This window comes from Chiloscyllium plagiosum, unplaced genomic scaffold, assembly GCF_037043375.1.
Source record: "Chiloscyllium plagiosum isolate Xiang-an unplaced genomic scaffold, Cpla_swu_hap1 HiC_scaffold_28, whole genome shotgun sequence".
Classification (NCBI taxonomy): domain Eukaryota; kingdom Metazoa; phylum Chordata; class Chondrichthyes; order Orectolobiformes; family Hemiscylliidae; genus Chiloscyllium; species Chiloscyllium plagiosum.
The window spans coordinates 1,575,797-1,599,936 of record NW_028270166.1 but is presented as its reverse complement, the minus strand read 5'-3'; the positions used below and the strand labels follow the sequence as shown (position 1 = coordinate 1,599,936).

Here is a 24,140-nt window from a genome sequence, read left to right as displayed (position 1 = left end):
CCCCAGCTCAGAACAACACTGTCACAGACCTGCCCCAGCTCAGGACAACACTCTCTCAGACCTGCCCCAGCTCAGGACAACACTCTCACAGACCTGCCCCAGCTCAGGACAACACTCTCACAGACCTACCCCAGCTCAGAACAACACTGTCACAGACCTGCCCCAGCTCAGGACAACACTCTCTCAGACCTGCCCCAGCTCAGGACAACACTCTCACAGACCTGCCCCAGCTCAGGGCAACACTCTCACAGACCTACCCCAGCTCAGGACAACGATCTCACAGACCTGCCCCAGCTCAGGGCAACACTCTCACAGACCTACCCCAGCTCAGGACAACACTCTCACAGACCTACCCCAGCTCAGGACAACGATCTCACAGACCTGCCCCAGCTCAGGACAACGATCTCACAGACCTACCCCAGCTCAGGACAACACTCTCACAGACCTACCCCAGCTCAGGACAACGATCTCACAGACCTGCCCCAGCTCAGGACAACACTCTCACAGACCTGCCCCAGCTCAGGGCAACACTCTCACAGACCCGCCCCAGCTCAGGGCAACACTCTCACAGACCTGCCCCAGCTCAGGGCAACACTCTCACAGACCTACCCCAGCTCAGGACAACGATCTCACAGACCTGCCCCAGCTCAGGACAACGATCTCACAGACCTACCCCAGCTCAGGACAACGATCTCACAGACCTGCCCCAGCTCAGGACAACACTCTCACAGACCTGCCCCAGCTCAGGGCAACACTCTCACAGACCCGCCCCAGCTCAGGACAACACTCTCACAGACCTGCCCCAGCTCAGGGCAACACTCTCACAGACCCGCCCCAGCTCAGGGCAACGATCTCACAGACCCGCCCCAGCTCAGGACAACACTCTCACAGACCCGGCCCAGCTCAGGACAACACCCTCACAGACCTGCCCCAGCTCAGGACAACACCCTCACAGACCTGCCCCAGCTCAGGGCAACACTCTCACAGACCTGCCCCAGCTCAGGACAACACTCTCACAGACCTGCCCCAGCTCAGGGCAACACTCGCACAGACCTACCCCAGCTCAGGACAACACTGTCACAGACCCACCCCAGCTCAGGACAACACCGTCACAGACCTCCCCCAGCTCAGGACAACACTCTCACAGACCTGCCCCAGCTCAGGACAACGCTGTCACAGATCTGCCCCAGATCAGGACAACACTGTCACAGACCTGCCCCAGCTCAGGACAACACTGTCACAGATCTACCCCAGCTCAGGGCAACACTGTCACAGACCTGCCCCAGCTCAGGACAACACTCTCACAGACCTGCCCCAGCTCAGGACAACACCCTCACAGACCTGCCCCAGCTCAGGACAACACCCTCACAGACCTGCCCCAGCTCAGGACAACACTGTCACAGACCTACCCCAGCTCAGGGCAACACTGTCACAGACCTGCCCCAGCTCAGGGCAACACTCTCACAGACCCGCCCCAGCTCAGGACAACACTGTCACAGACCTTACCCAGCTCAGGGCAACACTGTCACAGACCTGCCCCAGCTCAGGACAACACTCTCACAGACCTGCCCCAGCTCAGGACAACACTCTCACAGACCTACCCCAGCTCAGGACAACACTCTCACAGACCTGCCCCACCTCAGGACAACACTGTCACAGACCCGCCCCAGCTCAGGGCAACACTGTCACAGACCCGCCCCAGCTCAGGACAACACTCTCACAGACCCGCCCCAGCTCAGGACAACACCCTCACAGACCTGCCCCAGCTCAGGACAACACCCTCACAGACCTGCCCCAGCTCAGGACAACACCCTCACAGACCCGCCCCAGCTCAGGACAACACCCTCACAGACCTGCCCCAGCTCAGGACAACACTGTCACAGACCAGTGTTAATTCTAACTAATCAGATCTTATTTGAATTTGACTCACAACCCTGAAGAGAAAGCATGTTTAATTCAAAGGCTAATGAGTCAGTTTAAATGCAACCTTACAATAACATCTCAGCCTCAGGTTCAAAATGATTCAGTGCTTAAAAAGCAGGAGTCTGCTTCTAGCTTAGAAATTATTCTAGGCCAAACATTGAAGAGATTCTGGCACAATGTGTCAGGGAGCCATTTTATGGTCAAATGTTTGCCCTCTTTACTAAGAAGCCATTTTGTAAAATAATTATATCAGATATGTGAGTTGTGCAAGGTTGCATCATGAACTCTCCAATTAGCTCAGACTGGTACCTCTTTATGATAGGAGTTTATCTCGCTAGCAGGCGCCTAACTCGGCTGGGTATGTTTTTCCCACCTGATGAATGGCTTAGGCCTGTAGGAGTGACACAGACCTGTCAATTCACTTTTCTTGTCTTTCACTGTTATCTGTTTAATTAAAAACATTTGTAAACTTTTGTATAAAGGAAGGCACTTTGTATCAGTACATCAGAGTAGCCTGCTGGGGCACCTGAAGAGCTGGTACCCTACTCTCCAAGGTTATCAGAACCTAGTTAGTTTAGCTTATAGGTATCAGTGTTATGTTGTAACAGTGATGCTATTGGTAAATAAAGGGGGTGACTAAAATTAAACTAAACTGTCTGTAAGAGGCTTTTATTCCAGACTTCCAAAGAATATGATCTCAAGATGAACCAAGAGAGAGGTTTTACAAGGGATTCCCTGGGCCATCGCAAATCCTCACTTTAACAAAGGAATGCAGAGTATTGGGCTAATGGTAAAATTCTTGGCCGTGTAGATGAACAGAGAGATCTTGGTGTCCAGGTGCATAAAACCCTGAAAGTTGTCACCCAGGTTGATAGGGTTGTTAATACAGCATATGGAGTTTATTGGTAGGGAGATTGAGTTTCTGAGCCATGAGGTTATGCTTCAGCTGTACAAGACACTGGTTCAGCCACACCTGGAGTATTGTGTACAGTTCTGGTCACCGCATTATAGGAAGGATGTGGAAGCTTTGGCAAGGTTTCAGAGGAGATTTACCAGGATGTTGCCTGGTATGAAGGGAAGGTCTTACGAGGAAAGGCTGAGGGACTGAAGGCTGTTTTATTAGAGAGAAGAAGGTTGAGAGGTGACTCAATCGAGATGTATAAGATAATCAGAGGGTTAGATAGGGTGGACAGGGAGAGCCTTTTTCCTCGGATGGTGATGGCGAGCACGAGGGAACATAGCTTTAAATTGATAGATTTAGGACAGATATCAGAGTTAGTTTCTTCACTCAGAGAGTAGTAAGGGTGTGGAATGGCCTGCCTGCAACAGTAGTAGACTCACTGATATTAAGGGCATTTAAATGGGCATTAGACATACATATGGATAATAATGGAACGGTATAGGTTAGATGGGCATCAGATTATTTTCACAAGTCGGTGCAACATCGAGGGCTGAAGGGCCTGTTCTGCGCTGTAACGTTCTATGAAACTGGTGTACCCGGAGGACATCCACACAGGCAAGAGGAGAATGTGTAAACTCCACACAAACGGTTGTCCGAGGGTGGAGTTGAACCTGAGTCCCTGCGGCTGTGAGGCAATAGTGCTAACCACTGAGCCACCGTGCCACCCAAATGACAAGAAGACAAAGTCATGAGTGAGGAAGGAACAAAAGGAAAAGCCAAGGGGGTGAGATGAGACTGATATCAGCAACAGCCACACAAATGTCAGGCAATGATCATCTCCAGTAAGAGAGAATCTATCATCCCTTGACATTCAATGGTGTTACCATCACTGAATCCCCCACCATTAACATCCTGAGGGTTATTATTGACCAGAAACTGAAACATTTTAGCCCAAGGTCCTCTTACAGAACATAACTCGCACATGTTCTGAAATGCTGGCCTCTGCTTTGGTAGGTGGGTTCACCTTGTACACGACTTTTCAGATGTTTTTCGGATATTGCTGATGACTATGGGAGCTATTGTAAAGTCAGCCACTTGCAGATGTTGCTACCTGTCCACAATCACCTCAAACATATAACCTTCCTCGAGCAGTGGGGCCACCTTTCAGAAAGGCTTGGTCAGTTTAGACACAATGAGCAGTTTCAACAGCTTTTAGTGAAATTAGATTCCCGTCAAATTCCATTCTGTATCTTTGCATCGAGTTCTGCGACTGAACTATTTGGAATTTTCACCTGCTATTGACAGGATGACATCAACTCAAGCCCGAGATTCCTGAAACTCGGGCTAAAACCTGCTCTTCTAGGATTTGGAACATTCCTTCAGAATCTTTACAGCAATCACTGGAAACTTCAAGAGATTTTATTTTTCTTAACCCCTCTTTTCTCAATGGGATCAGCTGTGGCCTCCTTTTATTTAAAGAGAAAGAGTGTGTGAAATCACAACTGTTTCTCTGCCACAACCACTGTGCTTCATCACAGCTTATCAAGGGAAGCCTTCAGGAAGTATTTCAAATATCTCCTTTGTCCTCTTTATCAAGTGCCTTCCTTGAGCCAGGTGAAGAACATCTGCTTTGGAAGTGTTCCTGTGTATGTGGCTGGCCCAGATGATTATAGCCTTGACACTGGTGCTATTACCTGTGATGTCACCTATACCCACAGCTGACATGGAGGATCTGTCCCCAACAGCAATGATGGATTTTCTCAAGGGTCTTGAGGTGGTATCTCTACCTAGTCCATGTTTCTGAGCTATATAGAAGAGTTGGAAGGACAAAGGAATTACACAAGGATTTTGGTGTCAGCACAGATGTCATGGTCGCTGAAGCCTCTCATCGTTAGGTGTCTGAAGGTGGTGCACACAGATTGGATGCCATGTTGAATTAATGTCAGCCTTAGATGAGAGTTACCTTCCCAGGTTAGGGAAAGATTCCATGTTCGGGGCGATTTTGCCATTAATCTTAATGGAGGGATGGACCTGACCTTGACTCGGGACAGATTGGTAAAGATGAGTCTTCTTGAACTTGAAGCTGAGACCAATTCTTCAGTGTGCTTCTGTGTGAAGCCATTGAGCTAGACTTGAAGACTGTCTTCCAAGAGAGCAGTGATGATACTGTCACCTACATACTGAAGTTCCACAAGTAGGGTTGGTGTTGTTTTCTTCTCGGATTTCAACCAGTGGAGATGGAAAACGCTTCTGCCCATCCTGCGGACAATGTTCACAGCATTCAGAAGCCAATTCTTGACAAGATGGGGATGAGGCTGGAGAAAAGGGCAGGGCTGATGGCACATCCCTGCTCGAGTCCAGCCTTGACCTGAGAGGATTGTGTCATATTACTGTTGGTGAGGACCATCACTGACATCTTCTTATGAAGGAAACAAAGAATGTTGATGAATTGCTCCAGACAGCCGGAATTTGACAGGATCTTCCATAGATTCTACTGATTGACTGAGTCAAAGCTTTGGTCAGATCGATGAAGGCCATGTACAGTGGCTGGTGGTGTTCCTATTGTGGCATTTCTCTTGGAGTTGCCTAAGAGTGAAAATCATGTTCATGGTCAGAAGCCATATTGGCTTTCAAGGAAGGAATTCCTCAGAGACTGGGAGAAAGCTCCTACTGAGGATTCAGGCGTTGATCTTGTCAGTGATGGAGAGTAGGAAGACTCCTCGGTAGTTCTCACCATCCACGTTGCCTCCTTTCTTGAAGACAGTAATGATGACAGCATCCCTGGGATTGGCAGGATACTTTATCCCAGATTTTCAGTAATAGTTGGTGGAGATGATGCTTCTCCAAGTTTGAAAATCTCCATTGGAATCCCATCTACTCCTGTCGCTTTTCCATTCTTCATGTGTATAAAGGAGAAGGTAGATGGAGTTTTGTTTGGCAATAGAATCTAAAGTTATCAGGAATTGATGCAATGTGGGATTAGGTATAGAAAGACAATCACAATCTTATCAAATTGTGGAACATGCTCAAGGGTCCAAATGGCCCACTTTTACTTGTAATTCATATGTTTGAGATCTTTACAGAAAACAGAAGTTTGAGAAACTTGCCACCATCCAGGATAAAGCAGTCCATCTGGTTGAAACTGCATCCTCTTCCTCCACCACCAATGCTCAGGAGCAGCAGTGTGCACCATTGACAAGATGCACAGCAGAAATGTGTCAATGCTCCTGTACCATCTCAAAGGGACTTTGGATTTTTCTGCTGCAGAGATGCTCAGTCATTGATTTTTATCTGTCAGAGCTCAGTGGATCAAAACAGAAATTGCTGGAGAAACTCAGCAGGTCTGGAAGCATCTGTGGTGAGAGAAAAACAGTTAATGTTTTGAGTCTGGTGATACTCCTTCAGGATGGATGGTAGCTAGGAAAAGTTTGCTGAAGGTAGGGGGGAGACAGAGAGAAGGAAAGTATAGGTCAAGATAGAGCCCAGAGATAGAATAGCATTTGGATAAACAAAGGAGTGAGTAAAGGTCAGAATGGGGACTATTAGCGGCTGACTATGGATTGATTGTGGGAGCAACCCATGTGATGACAGGGCTTGGTTTGTGGGAGTTGGGCTAACAACATGGAAGAAGGTGCTCAGCCTTAAAATTATTGAAACAAAAACAAACTGATGGAAAGGTTCAGCAGGTCTGGCAGCATTAGATTAGATTACTTACAGTGTGGAAACAGGCCCTTCGACCCAACAAGTCCACACTGACCCTCCGAAGAGCAACCCACCCAGACCCATTCCCCTACATTTAGCATGGCCAATTCACCTAACCCGCACATCTTTGGACTGTGGGAGGAAACCGGAGCACCCGGAGTAAACCCACGCAGACACGGGGAGAATGTGCAAACTCCACACAGACAGTCGCCCGAGGCTGGAATTGAACCCGGGTCCCTGGCGCTGTGAGGCAGCAGTGCTAACCACTGTGCCACCATCACTGGAGAGAAATCAAAGTTAATATTTTCAGATGAGTGACCCTACCTCAGAACTAAAATTATTGAACTTGATATTGGGTGCAGAAGGTTGCAGGGTCTCTAAGCAGAAAACAAGGTGGTGTTCCTCCCACTTGCACTTAGCTTCTCTGGAGCACTGCAGCAACCCTGAGCCAGGGATGTTGGCCTGGGAACAGAGCAGAGTGTTAAAGTAGCAGCAAGTGGACGTGCAGGATCATTTACTGGATCTTTAGTCTCAGGGGAATCAAGGGATGTGGAGCTGAATGGCAAGGTGAAGATCATGTAGAGGATCAGCCATGATTGTAGTGAATATTGGAACAGATTCAAGGTGACAAATGGCTGGCTCCAGCTTCTAAATATTATGGACTTCTGTTCCTGGATTTGAGCCTTTGGCGACTCTCGATAGGCAGAGACTGAGAATTTCTCTACCTGCAGCCATCTTGCTGAAGGCTGTTACAGTCAGACTGCTCCACACATCTCAAAGCCAGACAATCCTTTAATTTGGGGCCAGTCTATTCTTCATAAATTTGCAATGAACACTTTATACTCTGCAATGGCAATGACTCAGAATAATCTTTTTAAATGTAAGCTTCTTGAAATCAAGTTAATTATCCAAAGTTTATAGAAAGAGATGAACTGTATAATTTGAAAAAAGTCCCAAGAGCTATAGGAAGAATATTATTAAATTAGAGAGGATTCAGAAAAGGTTTACCACAATGTTCCCGGAATGGAGGTTTTGAGTTTAAGGAGAGGCTGTATAGGCTGGGGTGTTTTTCCATTGGATGTAGGAGGTTGAGGGGTGATCTTATAGAGGTTTATAAAATCATGAGAGGGTTAGATAAGGTGCATAGCATTTGTCTTTTCCCTACGGTGGGGCATATATCTTTAAGGTAGGAGGAGATTTTAAAAAGACAGGAGAGGCAATTTTTTTTTTACACAAAAAGTAGTTTGTGAGTAGGATGAACTTCCAGAGGAAGTGGTGGATATGAGTACAGTTACAATGTTTAAAAGACATTTGGATAAGTTCATGAAGAGGAAAGGTTTGGAGGGATAGGGACTACGCACAGGGGGGTGGGACTGGTTTAGTTTGGGATTATGGTCGGCATGAACTGGTTGGACCGAAGAGCCTATTTCTGTGATGTATGACTCTAGACTTTATACAAATCGATCTTTTTTGTTTTGGGAATACCCATGACAGCAAATGTTTGTTGAGTTTTGGTCTGACCTCTTTGATGAGTTGCCCAAAAGGCTGTGGTGTGTGCAGAGTTGTGGTTTTGAACTGAGTTACAGACTCATTGCCTCCAGATCTCTGTCACAGACGCAGCCTGAACAACTGGCAGCTGGAGCCTGAAAATGAAGTCTCTACGAATAATCGTATTGTTTGTTCTGGTCAGTTGTTTTACAAACTGCTTTGCCACCAAAGGTACCAAAGGTAAAGAAAAGATTTTTGTTTCAAGAAAGATCTGTGAACTATTCTTGCAACTTCTTAATCAATAAAAGTTACTTTGTGGAGATGTGTAATTCCAACAGTCAAAGTCCAAGTCACTCGATCCAGAAAGTTCCATCTCCAGTATCAATGTTGAGAAATTCTGTACAGATGAATAATTTGATATGAACTATTCTGTTGCTATTTTATTTAGAATATCATATCTAGAGTCTTTTGTCTTCTTATGATGAGGTTTGAATTTATGTCATTACTTTGTGTGAGTCATGGAAACATGAGAGAGCTCGGAAAATAGACATTATTAAAATAATTGATCCACAGAAAGTTCCGAACAGATACTGTCACTTGGTCACTTATATGACAGGAATAGCAATATTAAAAACAGTCCTTTAATTGTCAGTAATATTTCATTCTGAGTAGTTAAATGATCACTGTGGTAAAGGTAGTTGTGGAACTGAAAGTTGTCCCTAGTCTGAGCTCCACATCAGCTCAATGAGGAGCTCTCAGTCCAGGAAGCAGCTGCAGTCCACCATCCCCGGCTTTCTGCGGATGTCAGCAAAGAGGAACTCAGTGCAAATAGGGGCTTGTGACATTCTCCACAAAAACAGTCACTATGTAGCAGCCTTACCAGAATCATATGACCTTTCACTTGGCAACAGGAGATGATTCAGCTCCTCAAATCTGTTCCAGAATTCAATGAGGTTTTTTCATTCACTTATGGGATGTGGGTGTCGCTGACTGGGCCAGCAGTTATTCCCCGTCCCTAATTGCCCTTGAGAAGGTGGGGAATGACCTGCCTCTTGAACCGTGGCAGTCCATGTGCTGTAGGTTGACCTACAACGCCTTTAGGGAGGGAATTCCAGGATTTTGACCCAGCGATACTGAAGGAATGATGATATGTTTCCAAGTCAGAATGGTGAGGGTCTTGGAGGGGAACTTACAGAGGGTGATGTTCCCAGGTGTCTGCTGCCCTTGTCCTTCCAAATGGAAGCGGTCATGGGTTTGGAAGGTGTTATCTGAGCATGTTTGGTGAATGTTTGCAGTACAACTTGTACCATTTACTGCTGCTACTGAGCGTTGGTGGTGAAGGGTGTGGATGTTTGTGGTTTGTAGTAACAGGATAGGACAGAGTCAGCATGGATTTATGAAGGGGAAATCATGCTTGACTAATCTTCTTGAATTTTTTGAGGATATAACTCTGAAGATGGACGAGGGAGATCCAGTAGATGTAGTGTACCTGGACTTTCAGAAAGCTTTTGATAAAATCCCACACAGGAGGTTAGTGAGTAAAGTTAGGGAGCATGGTATTGGGGGCAAAGAACTAGATTGGATTGAAAGTTGGTTGGCTAATAGAAAACAAAGAGTAGTGATAAATGGCTCCATTTCGGAATGGCAGGCAGTGACCAGTGGGGTACCGCAGGGATCAGTGCTGGGACTGCAGCTTTTTACAATATATATTAATGATATAGAAGATGGTATTAGTAATAACATTAGCAAATTTGCTGATGATACAAAGCTGGGTGGCAGGATGAAATGTGATGAGGATGTTAGGAGATTACAGGGTGACCTGGACAAGTTAGGTGAATGGGCAGATGCATGGCAGATGTAGTTTAATGTGGATAAATGTATGGTTATCCACTTTGGTGGCAAGAACAGGAAGGCAGATTACTACCTCAATGGAATCAATTTAGGTAAAGGGGCAGTACAGAGAGATCTGGGTGTTCTTGTACACCAGTCAATAAAGGCAAGCATACAGGTACAGCAGGTAGTGAAGAAGGCTAATAGCATGCTGGCCTTCATAACAAGAGGAATTGAATATAGAAGCAAAGAGGTGCTTCTGCAGCTGTACAGGGCCCTGGTGAGACCACACCTGGAGTACTGCGTGTAGTTCTGGTCTCCAAATTTGAGGAAAGACATTCTGGCTATTGAGGGAGTGCAGCGTAGGTTCACAAGGTCAATTCCTGGAATGGCGGGATTACCTTACATTGAAAGACTGAAGCGACTGGGCTTGTATATCCTTGAGTTTAGAAGATTGAGAGGGGATCTGATTGAGACGTACAAGATTATGAAAGGATTGGACACTCTGGCAGCAGGAAACATGTTTCCGCTAATGGGTGAGTGCCGAACCAGAGGACACAGCTTAAAAATATGGGGCAGGCCATTTAGGACAGAGATGAGGAGAAACTTCTTCACCCAGAGAGGGGTGGCTGTGTGGAATGCTCTGCCCCAGAGGGCAGTGGAGGCCCAGTCTCTGGATTCATTTAAGAAAGAGTTGGATCGAGCTCTCAAAGATAGTGGAATCAAGGGTTATGGAGATAAGGCAGGAAGAGGATACTGATTAAGGATGATCAGCCATGATCATATTGAATGGCGGTGCAGGCTCGAAGGGCTGAATGGCCTACTCCTACACCTATTGTCTATTGGTTGTGGTACCAATCAAGCGGGCTGCTTTATCCTGGATGGCTTCTTGAATGTTGTTGGATCCACACCCATCCAGGCAAGTGGGGAGTATTCCATAACACTCCTGACTTAGAGTCATCAAGATCTACAGCACGGAAACAGACCTTTCAGTCCAACTTGTCCATGCTGACCAGATATCCTAAACTAATCTAGTCCCATTTGCCAGCACTTGGCCCATATCCCTCTAAACCCTTCTTATTCATATACCCATCCAGATGCCTTTCTGTCGGTATAACAGGAATAAAAGGATGACAAGAGTAAGATTAGGGCCAATCAAGGACAGGAATGGGAAGCTGTGCGTGGAGGGGAAGCACTAAATGAATATTTTTCATCAGTATTCACCTTGGGAAAAAACAATGTTATTGAGGAGAATACAGATTTACAGGCGACTAGACTCGATGGGATTCAGATTCACAAGGAGGGGATGTTAGCAATTCTGCAAAGTGTGAAAATAAATAGGTCCCCTGGGCCAGATGGGATTTATCCTCGGATTCTCTGGGAAGCCAGGGAGGAGATTGCAGAGCCTCTGGATTTGATCTTTGTTATCATTGTCTACAGGAACAGTGCCAGGAGACTGGAGGAGAGCAAATGTTCCCTTGTTCAAGAAGGGGAGTAGAGACAACCCTGATAACTCTAGACCCATGAGCTTTACTTCAGTTGTTGGTAAAGTGTTGGAAAAGGTTATAAGAGATAGGGTTTATAATCACCTAGAAAGGAATAAGCTGATTAGGGATAGTCAACATGGTTTTGTGAAGGTAGGTTGTGCCTCACAAACCTTACTGAGTTTTTGAGGAGGTGACCAAACAGGTGGATGAGGGTAAAGCGGTTGATGTGGTGTATATGGATTTCAGTAAGGTGTTTGATAAGGTTCCCCACGGTAGGCTATGGAACAAAATACGGAGGCACGGGATTGAGGGTGATTTAGCAGTTTGAATCAGAAGTTGGCTAGCTGAAAGAAGACAGAGGGTGGTGATTGATAGGAGTTCAAGATTGTTCATCTTGGAGTTCAGTGACTAGTGGTGTACCACAAGGATCTGTTTTGGGAGCACTGCTGTTTGTCATTTTTATAAATGACCTGGATGGGGGCAGGGAAGGGTGGGTTCATAAATTTGCAGATGACACTAAGGTCGATGGAGTTGTGAATACTGCTGAAGGATGTTTTATGTTATAGAGAGACATAGATAAGCTGCAGAGCTGCATATGTGTGCACACACAGACCCACATGCACACATATACATATATGTTTGTGGGGTGAATTTGTACTTGCAGAGTTACATTATACTTTGCTCAAAAACTGCATGAATCCATGTAAGACTCTTATCTCACTTTTTAGATTAGAATCAGTCTAAACATTATGGCATAGACAGGGAACACAGGGGGCTAACACCTCCAACATATTGTCTGGCTAACACCAATTGTTACAGTTAACCTGAGAATGTAACGTTTTAAAAAGGTTTTGTGATTTACACATGAAATAAGTGAAGCTATCATGGTATTCGAACAGATGAGAGACTCAACTGACAACCAAGGTATTTTTCAATATATAATTTCAGTTACATCACACTGTAAACTTTTGCTATAAATTCTGTGTCTTACAATTGTGTCCTCCACAATCACCTGATGATGGAGCGGCGCTCCGAAAGCTAGTGCTTCCAATTAAACCTGTTGGACTATAACTTGGTGATGTGTGATTCTTAACTTTGAACACCCTAGTCCAACACCGGCATCTCTAAATCAAAGCTAGTAGTAAAATCCTTTGTAGTGTGGATGAGCAGAGAGATCTCAGTGTCCATGTATATAGATCCCTGAAAGTTGACACCCAGGTTGATAGGGTTGTTAAGAAGGTGTGCTTTTATTGATAGAGGGATTGAGTTTCAGAGCCATGAGGTCATGCTGCAGCCACAGTTGGAGTATTGCAAACAGTTCTGGTCACTACATTATAGGAAGGATGTGGAAACTTTGGAAAGGGTTCAGAGGAGATTTACTGGATGTTGCCTGATATGGAGGGAAGGTCTTATGAGGAAAAGCCGAGGGATTCAAGGCTGTTTTCATTAGAGAGAAGGTTGAGAGGTGACTTAATAGAGACATATAAGATAATCAGAGGGTTAGATCGGGTGGACAGTGAGAGCCTTTTTCCTTGAAGGTGATGGCTAACATGAGGGGACATAGCTTTAAATTGAGGAGTGATCGATATAGGACAGATGTCACAGGTAGTTTCTTTACTTTGAGAGTAGTAGCGTGGAATGCCCTTCCTGCACCAATAGTAGACTTGCCAACTTTAAGGGCATTTAAATGGGCATTGGATAAAAATATGGATGAAAACGGAATAGTATTGGAGAGTTGGGCTTCAAATTGGTTCCACAGGTTGGTGCAACATTGAGGCCCTGTACTGCACTATAATGTTCTATGTTTTATATGCTCTATGTTCTAAATGTTGTAATTGTACCAGCCTCCACCACTTCCTCTGGCAGCTCATTACATACATGCACCACCCTCTGTGTGAACCTTTTGCCCCTTAGGTCCCTCTTTGATCTTTCCCCTGTCAACATAAACCAATGCTCTCTAGTTTTGGACTCCCCTACCATTTAGGGAAAAGAACTTGACCATTCACACTACTCATGCCCCTCACATTTCCATAAACCTCTGTAATGTCACCACTCAGCCTCTGACTCTCCAGGGAATACAGCCCTAGTCTATTCAGCCTCTCCCTAATGCTCAAATCCTCCAACCCCTGTAAATCCTTGTAAATCATTTCTGAACTCTTTCAAGTTTCACAATATCCTTCCTAAAGCCGGGAGACCAGAATTGCACACAGTATTCCAAAAGTGGCCTAACCCATGTCCAAACTCAATGCATTGACCGGTAAAGGCAAGCATACCAAACACTTCCTTCACTGCACTATCTACCTGCGACACCACTTTCAAAGAACTATGAACCTGCACTCCAAGGTCTCTTTGTTCAGCAACACTCCCGAGGACCTTACCATTAAGTATATAAGTCCTGCCCTGAATGCCTTTCTAAAATGCAGCACCTCGTATTTATCTAAACTAAACTCCATCTGCCACTCCTCATCCCATTGGCCCATCTGATCAGGATCCCGTTATACTCTGAGCTAACCTTCTTTGCTGTCCACTACACATCCAAATTTGGTATCATCAGCAAACTTATTAACTGCACCCCCTATGTTCACAACCAAATCATTTATATAAATGACGAAAAGTACTGGACCCAGCATCGATCCTTATGGCACTCCACTGGTCACAGGCCTCCAGTCTGAAAAACAACCCTGCACCACCGCCCTCTGTCTTCTACCTCTGAGTTAATTTTGTGTCCAGATGGCTAGTTCTCCCTGTATTCCATGAGATCTAACCTTGCTAACCAGTCTCCTATGGGGAACCTTGTTGAATGCCTTACTGAAGTCCATATAGATCACATCTACCACTCTACCCTCATCAATCCTCTTTGTTACTTCCTCAAAAAACTCAATCAAGTCAGTGAGACATGATTTTCCATACACAAAGCCATGCTGACCATCCCTAATCAGTTCTTGCTTTTCCAAATACATGTAAATCCTGTCCCACAGAATCCCCTCCAACAACTTACCCACCAACGACACACTCCCTGGTGGACTTGTGCTTTGTAGATGATGGACAGGCTTTGGGGAGTCAGGAGGGGAGTTACTTGCTGCAGTATTCCTAACCTCTGACCTGCTGTTGTAGCCACTGTGTTTATGTGGCAAATCCAATTAGGTTTCTGGTCAATGTAACTCTCAAGATGTTGATGGTGGGGGATTCAATGACGGTAACACCATTCAAGAGATTTCCTTTATCCTAAGTTAATTTATATGCCACCATCCACTCCAGGGTTTACTGTCCTACATCTGCTAATGGCAGCAATATGCACTGTATAGGGCTAAGTAATCCTATGGATCTGAGTAGAATTTTAGATATAACTTTACAGTACAGAAGGCCATTTGACTCATTGTGTCTGTACCGGCCCCTGAAAGAGTACACAGCTAATCCCATTCTCCAGCACTCTCAATCGCTGTCTAACTTAATCCCTTTCAAATAAAGATGTAACTCTGTTTTGAACCCTCCAGTGGAATCCCCCTCCACCCCTCTCCCAGGCAGTGCATTCCAAATCCTAACAACTCTCTGAGTAAAGATGTTTCTCCTCATCTCACTCCTAGCTTTCTTGCTGACAATCGAAGTTGTGAGCCCTAATTACTGATATACCAACTAGCGGAAACAGAATATCCTTCTTTACCCTGTTAAAATTGTTCATCATTTTGAACACCTCAATAAGGTCACCTCTTCATCTTCTCTGCTCCAAGGAAAATAAGTCCAATCTCTCTAATCTTTTCTCATTCCTGGGATCATTCTAGTAAATCTCTTTTGAACTCTCTCCAGGGCTTTAACAAGCTTTCTTAACTAGAGTGCTCAGAACTGAACACAATGCTCCAAATGTGATCTGACCAATAATTTGTAGAGGTGTAGCATCACTTCCTTTCTTTTATATTCTATGCCCCTATTTATAAACCTAAGGATCCAAAAAGCATTCTTAACAACTGTTTCAATTTGTTGGTCACCTTCGAGAATCATCCACATGAACCCTGAGGTCCCTCTGCTCCTGTACTCCCCTCAGAGTTGTCCCATTGAGGCCTGTATGATCTCTCTGTGTTTCTTCCAACAAAATGCATTCCCTCACATTTCTCTACATTGTTTCATCTGCCAGGTGTCAGTCCATTTGGCCAACCTGTCAATGTCCCTCTGAAGTCACTCAGCATTCTCAACATAATCCACTACTCTCCATAGCTTAGTACCATCTGCACGTTTAAGGATTTTGCCCTAAACACCTGTCTCCAATTAATTTATCTAATTTAGAAAAAGCAGGGGTCCAAACATCAATCCCTGGGGAACACCACTTTCAACTCTGCAAACAAATAAATGGTGATGGGCAACTAAATGATTAACTGCAGGTAGGGGGTCCAAAAATATTCCCATCCCAATGATTATAGATCCTAGTGTCTCAGTGTAAAAGATAAGGCTAAAACATTGCAATAAGGTCCAACCTGAAGTGGTGACGAGATGATCTATCTCGGCCATCTCCAGTGGTCCCCAGCATCACAGACACCACCTTCAGCCAATTCGATTCACTCCACATATCATGAAATGGCTGAAAGCTGAAGCCAGTAGATGTGACAATATTCTGGCAATTGTACTGGATTAGTAAAGACGGTGTGAAGGGAGCTTTAACTTGTGTTTAAAACATGTTGGGGGTTTGTCATTTTCATTTGTGAACAAATTCAACAAGATGATCTCAGTGATATTGCCCTGGGCTGTACATTCCCACCAGCCTCACCCTAAAGTAAAGCCAAATGCTCAGGGACACGGATCACCATTTTATTTTCTCTGTTTCACATTTCCTTATTGTCCGACAGATTCAAACTTGAAATGCTTTGGCTAATCTAGTCAATTTCTAAAATCCTGGAATTCCATTTGTTGGGAAAATTGAACTTTCTATCTTGTGACACAATAACACTTGGTGTTACGGCCACCGTTCCATACACTAACCTTACTCTCTGTAAACATTCCTCTGTCCTTCCTTCTTCCTATCTGTGTTTCATTTATCATTAAACTCTTGATTAGGCAGAGGGACTGTGGGTTGAAAATTCACTCGGGGGACATTGGCATTGTTGGATGGATTAGCAATTACTGCCCGTCCCTAGTTACCCCTTGAGAAGGTGGGGTGAGCAGCCTTCTCGAACCATTGCAGCCCACATGATGTGGGTTAACTCATATTGCCCTGAGGGAGGGAATTCCAGGATTTTGACCCAGTGACGGCGATATATTTCCAAGTCAGGATGGTGAGTGGCTTGGAGGGGAACTTGTAGACGGTGATATTCCCATGTATTTGCTGCCCTTGTCTTTCTGGGCCATATCACAGGAGTCTCGGGGAGTTTCTATGATGTAATCTATGATGTAATCTGTGGATCAAGCTTGTCCAGCCTCTTCACCAAGGGACCGAACACACATAGGGTATAACTCTATGACTATATAGACACAGGGACTGTACTCACACAAGACCTATACTCACACAGGGACTGTATACGCACATGGACTGTACTCACAGAGGGACCGTACACACAGAGGGACTGTTTCTGCGCACAGAGATTGTACGCACACAGGGACTGTATACACACAGGGACTATGTTTTCAGATTTCACTTCAGATGCTGGTTGCAAATTTCAGAAAACTAAGAGTTGCCAAAACAGTGAACATGAATTGTTGGTGAAAAACAATTACAAAAACAATAAATTTATAGCTTAGGGGGATCATTCATAAAAATTGCACATTGAAAAATTCCAGGCATCAGAGCGAACAAGTCAAACTTCTTTCTTCCTTTTCAGGTTAAGGAACAGACTACAATACTGAGGGGACTTGAATATAAAAGCAGGGATGTACTTCTGAGGCTCAATAAGGCTCTGGTCAGTGTTATGCACAGTTTTCAGGCCCATATCTCAGGAAGGATGTACTGGCCCTGGAGTGTGTTCAGAGGAGGTTCATGTGAATGGTGCCAGGAATGAAAAACTTAACATATGAGGAATGTTTGAGGAACTGTGGGTCGAAATTTGATGGAGTTTAGAAAGATGAGGGGGATCATACTTACAGAATATTGAATGGCCTGGACAGAGTAGTTGTTGGAAAGAGAGACTTTGGTAGGAGAGACTTAGAGTAAAGGGAAGACATTTTGGAACACAGATAAGGATAAACGTTTTCACCCAGAGTGGTTAAAAATGGAATTCATTGCCACAGAAGGCTGTGGGGGCCAGGTCATCGAGTATATTTAAGGTGGAGATAGATATGTTCTTGAGTATCAAGGAGATCAAAGGTTACGGGGGGGGGGGGGGGGGGGGGGGGAGTGGGAGAATGAGATTGATAAACTTACCAGACATGATTGAATGGCGGAGCAGATTCGATGGGCTGAATGGCTTAACTTCTGCTCCAAAGTCTAATGGCCTTACAAGGAAGAGACAAATGTGGCCCCAAGTCAAGATCTTGGGGCCTGCTTCTGCCTAGGAACCCTCCAACCACAAGGGATGAACTCAGATTTCTCCAGTTTCCTCATTTCCCCTCCCCCCACCCTGTCTCAGTCCCAACCCTCAAACTCAGCACCACCTTCCTAACCTGCAATCTTCTTCCTGACCTCTCCGCCCCCACCCCCACTCCAGCCCATCACCCTCACCTTAACCTCCTTCCACCTATCGCATTTCCAACGCCCCTTCCCCAAGTCCCTCCTCCCTACCTTTTATCTTAGCCTGCTGGACACACTTTCCTCATTCCTGAAGAAGGGCTTATGCCCGAAACGTCAATTCTCCTGCTCCTTGGATGCTGCGCTTTTCCAGCAACACATTTTCAGCTCTGATCTCCAGCATCTGCAGTCCTCACTTTTTCCCAAGTCAAGATCATCAGGGAAGGGGATGATTGAAGTTTTACCCTCTGGAGGGGCACACACTGCACTGGCAGGCAGGCTTGGACCTGCAGGTGACTGTGTCCTGTTAAGCTGACACTCACCACCACCCACCGCCCCCCCTTCTGACACTCACTCTGCCGGCCCTCCAAGTTAGGAAGAAAATTGTGGGGCCCCTTGTAGAAATATTTGTATCATCTATAACTACGGGTGAGGTGCCAAATGACCGCAGAGTGGCTGACGTTGTGCCTTTGTTCGAAAACAAATGTAAGGAGAAGCCTGGAAAGTATAGACCTGAGTCTGACTTCAGTGGTGGTAGGTTGTTCGAAGTGATTTTGAAAGCTAGGATTTATATGTATTTGGAGAAGTGAGGAATGATTACTGGCATGGTTGTGTGTGAGAAATCGTATCTCACAAACTTGATTCAATTTTTTGAGGAAGTAACCAAGGAGATTGATGGAGGTCAGAGAGGTAGACATTGTATACTTGGACTTTACTAAACCCTTTGACAAGGTTTGGCATGATAAAGTAATTAGTAAAGTTAGATCACATAGGATTCAGGGTGAGTTTGCCAATTGGATACAAAATTGGCTCGTTAGTAGAAGACAAAGGGTGGTGGTGGTGAGGGTGGTGGTGGGGTTGCTTTTCAGACTGGAGGTCTGTGACCAGCAGGATTCCCCAGGGATCAATACTGTGTCCAGTTTTGACTGTAATTTATATAAACAATTTGGATGAGAATGTAAAAAGCATGGTTAATAAGTTTGCAAGTGACACCAAGATTGATGGTATTGTGGGCAGTGAAAAAGGTTATCTATGATTGTAAAGAAAGCTTGGATCAATGGGCTGAAGAGTGGCAGATTGAGTTTAATTTGGAAAAATGTGAGGTGTTGCATTTAGGTAAAACAGACAAAGGCCAGACTTATACAATTAAAAGTATGGCTTTGATAATGGTGTAGTACAGAGAGACCCAGGGGTTCAGATTAATAATTCATTGACATTTGCATCACACATAGGCAGAGTGGTTTAGAAGGCATTTAGCCCACTTGCCTTGAGTACAGGATATTGGTGAGGCCTCTTCAGGAGTAGTGTCCAGTTCTGGTCTCCCTGATACAGGAAGGATATTATTAAGCTGGAGAGGGTTCAGAAGAGATTTACCAGGATGTAGCAGGGAATGGAGGTTTGAGTTATAAGGAGAGGCTGGAACTTTTACCACTGAAGCTTAGGAGGTTGAGAGGTGACAATAGATATTTATAAAATCATGACGAGTATAGATAAGGTGAATGACAGGTCCTTTCCCTAGGATGGGGGATTTCAAGACTAGGAGGCTATTTTTTAAGGTGAGATGAGAAAGATTTACACAAGATACGTGGTTAGCGTGTGAAATGAACTTCCAGAGAAAGTGGCAAAAGTGAGGACTGCAAATGCTGGAAACCAGAGTTTAAATCAGAGTGGTACTGGAAAAGCACAGCAGGTTCCTGCTCCTCGGATGCTGCCTTACCTGCTGTGCCTTTCCAGCACCATGCTGGGCTAAACTTCCAGAGAAAGTGGCAGATGTGAGTACCATGACGGTGCTTAAAAGACATTTAGAGAAGTATATGAGCAAGAAACATTTGGAAGGCTTTGGGCTTAGCACAGGCAGTAGAACTAGTTTAGTTTATGTTCGGCATGGAATGATTGGACCAAAGGGTTTGTTTCCATGCTGTAGGACTCTGACTCCAGCCCTGATGCTCTCTTGTCCAACCTCCCCATCTCATTCCCAAGAGGTTTGCTGATCAGGTGAAACAGTTGAGTTGCTAAAAGCTGCATCCTTTCCACGTCAGTGGGTACGCTCTGCTGCCATTGAGGAGATACTGATCTCATGTCCACATTTTAAACTCTTCCGTCTTATCAATTCTCAATGAAACAAAGTGTCGACCAGGGGCCTGTCAATCTTTCCCCTTGTAATCGATCCTCATTGTTGGTAACATGTTTTCTTGCTTAAATCACAGAATGCATAAGGAAGAAAGATGCAAGTGGCAACCGAAGATTCCCCATCATTCAGAAGCAAAACAAAACAATCAACACCTTCAATGATTCAACTCCAATGTACCTGAAAAGTGCACTGACCACAGTCCTGCTACCCTGCCTTTATCTCTTGGTGCTCAGCATTGGCCTTCCAGCCAATGCCCTGGCTCTCTGGGTCCTGCTCACTCGAATTAAAAAGCTGCCCTCTACCATCTTCCTGTTGAACCTGGCATTGGCTGACCTCCTCCTGACCCTTTCCCTTCCTTTTAGAGTTTCCTACTATCTACTGGGAAACAACTGGCCCTTTGGAGAGCTGCTGTGTCGGGCCTGCACTGTGCTGTTCTATGGGAATGTCTACAGTTCCATTCTGTTCCTAACTTGCATCAGTGTTGACCGGTACCTGGCTGTTGTACATCCCTTCCTCTCAAAGGAAGTCCGGAGGACACGCTCCGCATATTGCGTCAGTGCCACAGTCTGGCTCCTGGTCATTCTTGGTCTGCTGCCTTTTTACATCAACCAGCAGGCTTATCGGATCCACACTCTCAATATCACCACGTGCAATGATGCACTCCCAGACGAGGCACTGTCTGGTTACTACTTCTATTACACTGCTTGTCAGGTGGTTTTAGGTTTTGCAATTCCCTGTTTAATCACTGTCTTTTGCTATGTGTCAGTCATTGCCACACTGGTGTCAAATGGCAAGCAATATGCCCAAGCGATAAAGGTCACACTGTTAGTTCTGCTAGTATTCCTGCTGTGCCTTACTCCATTTCAGGTGATCTTGTTAGCCCAGTCCAACACACGCAACAGTGACACTTATGCTTACACCATGATCTGCCAAGTTCTCAGCACCTTCAATAACTGCATTGATCCATTCATCTACTATTACATCTCTGAGGAGTTCAGAGATAAACTCAGAACTGCAATCTCTACCCTGAGAAATGAAACAAGTTCTGGAAAGTCAGCTCAGAGTCTCATTCAGAGCAACAGCACATCCCAGCCAGGTCACCAGCCAGTGTAGTTTTCCTTCTCAGCTCAAGGAGAAGCTTCCTCAGGGAATTTCACTCTCAAGACTAGTGTGTAGGAATTACCAAGTGCTTTCTAACCAGAAACCATAAGAATTATTGTGGGACATACAGGCTCATCAGATTCAAAACCTTTCTACTCTTTTGAAACTTCAATTGGATGATCTTAAATGCTTCTGCAGTTTTAAGTGCATCATCTGCCAGAGTAACATCAGTCCTTTTGGAAGTTAAACCTGTTGACCCTGCCATTTCAGGGAGACATCCTAGATCACAACCAGTCACTGTTACAGACTTACATAACAGGAAAAAGGCCTTTTAGATTCCATGCCGTTCAAAAGCAATTGTAATCTCATTTCCCAGCATTTGGCCCACAGCCTCATATACCTTGACAGCCAAAGTGCACCATCTAAATACTTAATTGTTGAGGGTTCCAGGCTCTATCACCCTCTGGTGGGGAGAAGCTTTTTCTCATCGTGTCTCTTCTAAACTTCCTACCTCTTACCTCAACATTATGCATCCTGGTCACTGATCCCCTCGACAAGGTCTGTACTGATCAATTTTGTAAATTTCAATCGTATACTACTAATTCTAGACCATAGGACTTCCTTTTCCTTGATTTTTCTTTGCCACTACTCTGCCTCACCATTAAAGAGTCAAGACTTCAATAAAGAAAAGCAGCTTCTGCTGATGGGAATCTACCGAAGGAGAATCACATCAAAATCCAAGCTAGGTCACTCGGGCAATTACCCCACAAAGCTGTGGATAGGGTACGCAACTGAAACTGGAAGGATGGAGGAGATGCTGGGGCAGGGAGCTATCCCCATGATGGATTGGACAATTTTTAACCAGGGAAAGATATGAACAATGTTGATTATGAGAACATTGCTGGGTTTGAGGGGGTTTAATTGCCTTTAATGCTGCAAAGTCTGGCTGTGAAGAGCTGGAGTTTGCGCTGACTGTTAACAAGCAACCCTGACTGGACACATTGTTTCACAAACCCAGGGTATCATGAGAAAGAAAATGTGAGACTGCAATTCTCTTGGTTAAAATATCTGAGAAGCTGATAGTTGCCACATCATTTCTTGCTAATGAATTGTGATATTTTCATAAAACTGGGAACCAATCGGATTTCAATTAAAACTGAATCTTAGATTATCCATCAACTTTGCACTAGGATTAAGGGGAAACAGTCTTCAATCGGTTTACAGGTAGGAGAATAGATAGTGACATCTGGCAAAATATCCAGATTACAGCAGAGGAAGTGGATGCCTTGAAATGGTTAAAGGTGGCTAAATCCCCAGGACCTGATCAGGTGTATCCAAGAACTCTGGGAAGCTACAGAAGTGATTTCTGGGCCTCTTGCTGAGATATTTGTATCATTGATAGTCACAGGTGAGATGCTGGAAGACTGGAGGTTGGCAAACGTGGTGCTACTGTTTAAGAAGGGCGGTAAAGTCAAGCCATGGAACTATAGACCGGTGAGCCTGACCTCAGTGGTGGGCAAGTTGTTGGAGGGAATCCTGAGGGACAGGATGTACATGCATTTGGAAAGGCAAGGACTGATTCAGGATAGTCAACATGGCTTTGTGCATGGGAAATCATGTCTCTCAAACTTGATTGAGTTTTTTGAAGTAACAAAGAAGATTGATGAGGGCAGAGCAGTAGACGTCATCTATATGGACTTCAGTAAGGCGTTCGACAAGGTTCCCCATGGGAGACTGCTTAGCAAGGTTAGATCTCATGGAATACAGGGAGAACTAGCCATTTGGATACAAAACTGGCACAAAGGTAGAAGACAGAGGGTGATGGTGGAGGGTTGTTTTTCAGACTGGAGGCCTGTGACCAGTGGAGTGCCACAAGGATCAGTGCTGGGCCCTCTACTTTTTGTCATTTACATAAATGATTTGGATGCGAGCATAAGAGGTACAGTTAGTAAGTTTGCAGATGACACCAAAATTGGAGGTGTAGTGGACAGTGAAGAGGGTTACCTCAGATTACAACAGGATCTGGACCAGATGGGCCAATGGGCTGAGAAGTGGCAGATGGAGTTTAATTCAGATAAATGCAAAATGCTGCATTTTGGGAAATCAAATCTTAGCAGGACTTATACACTTAATGGTAAGGTCCTAGGGAGTGTTGCTGAACAAAGACCTTGGAGTGCAGGTTCATAGCTCCTTGAAAGTAGAGTTGCGGGTAGATAGGATAGTGAAGGAGGCGTTTGGTATGCTTTCCTTTATTGGTCAGAGTATTGAGTACAGGAGTTGGGAGGTCATGTTGTGGCTGTACAGGACATTAGTTAGGCCACTGTTGGAATATTACATGCAATTCTGGTCTCCTTCCTATCAGAAAAGATGTGAAACTTGAAAGGGTTCAGAAAAGATTTAAAAGGATGTTGCCAGGGTTGGAGGATTTGAGCTACAGGAAGAGGCTGAACAGGCTGGAGCTGTTTTCCCTGGAGCATCAGAAGCTGAGGGTTGACCTTATAGAGGTTTACAAAATTATGAGGGGCATGGATAGGATAAACAGTCTTTTCCCTGGGGTCGGGGAATCCAAAACTAAAGGGCATAGGTTTAGGGTGAGAGGGGAAAGATATGAGAGAGAATTAAAGGGGAAACTTCATGCAGAGGGTGGTACGTGTATGGAATGAGCTGCCAGAGGATGTGGTGAAGGCTGGTACAATTGCAACATTTAAGAGGCATTTGGATGGGTATATGAATAGGAAGGGTTTGGAGGGATATGGACCAGGTGCTGGCAGGTGGGACTGGATTGGGTTGGGATATCTGGTCGGCATGGACAGGTTGGACCAAAGGGTCTGTTTCCATGCTGTACATCTCTGACTCTATATTAACCTAGTTGTCACTTGTCTCAGTTTTGGATTGTAATAAAATCAATTTAGTTAAAACAGATTCATGAAA

The 24,140-nt window shown here is 44.9% G+C and overlaps 1 protein-coding gene across 1 annotated transcript; it reads left to right on the top strand.

Moving 5' to 3' along the window:
* Positions 1 to 8,118: 8,118 nt before the first annotated feature.
* On the top strand, positions 8,119 to 24,117 carry LOC122565065 (proteinase-activated receptor 2-like). The gene is made up of 2 exons (XM_087975871.1): positions 8,119 to 8,254; positions 20,185 to 24,117. Exons 1-2 carry the CDS (start codon positions 8,176 to 8,178, stop codon positions 21,219 to 21,221), a joined length of 1,116 nt encoding a protein of 371 aa, XP_087831997.1. The 5' UTR covers positions 8,119 to 8,175; the 3' UTR covers positions 21,222 to 24,117.
* Positions 24,118 to 24,140: the final 23 nt, after the last annotated feature.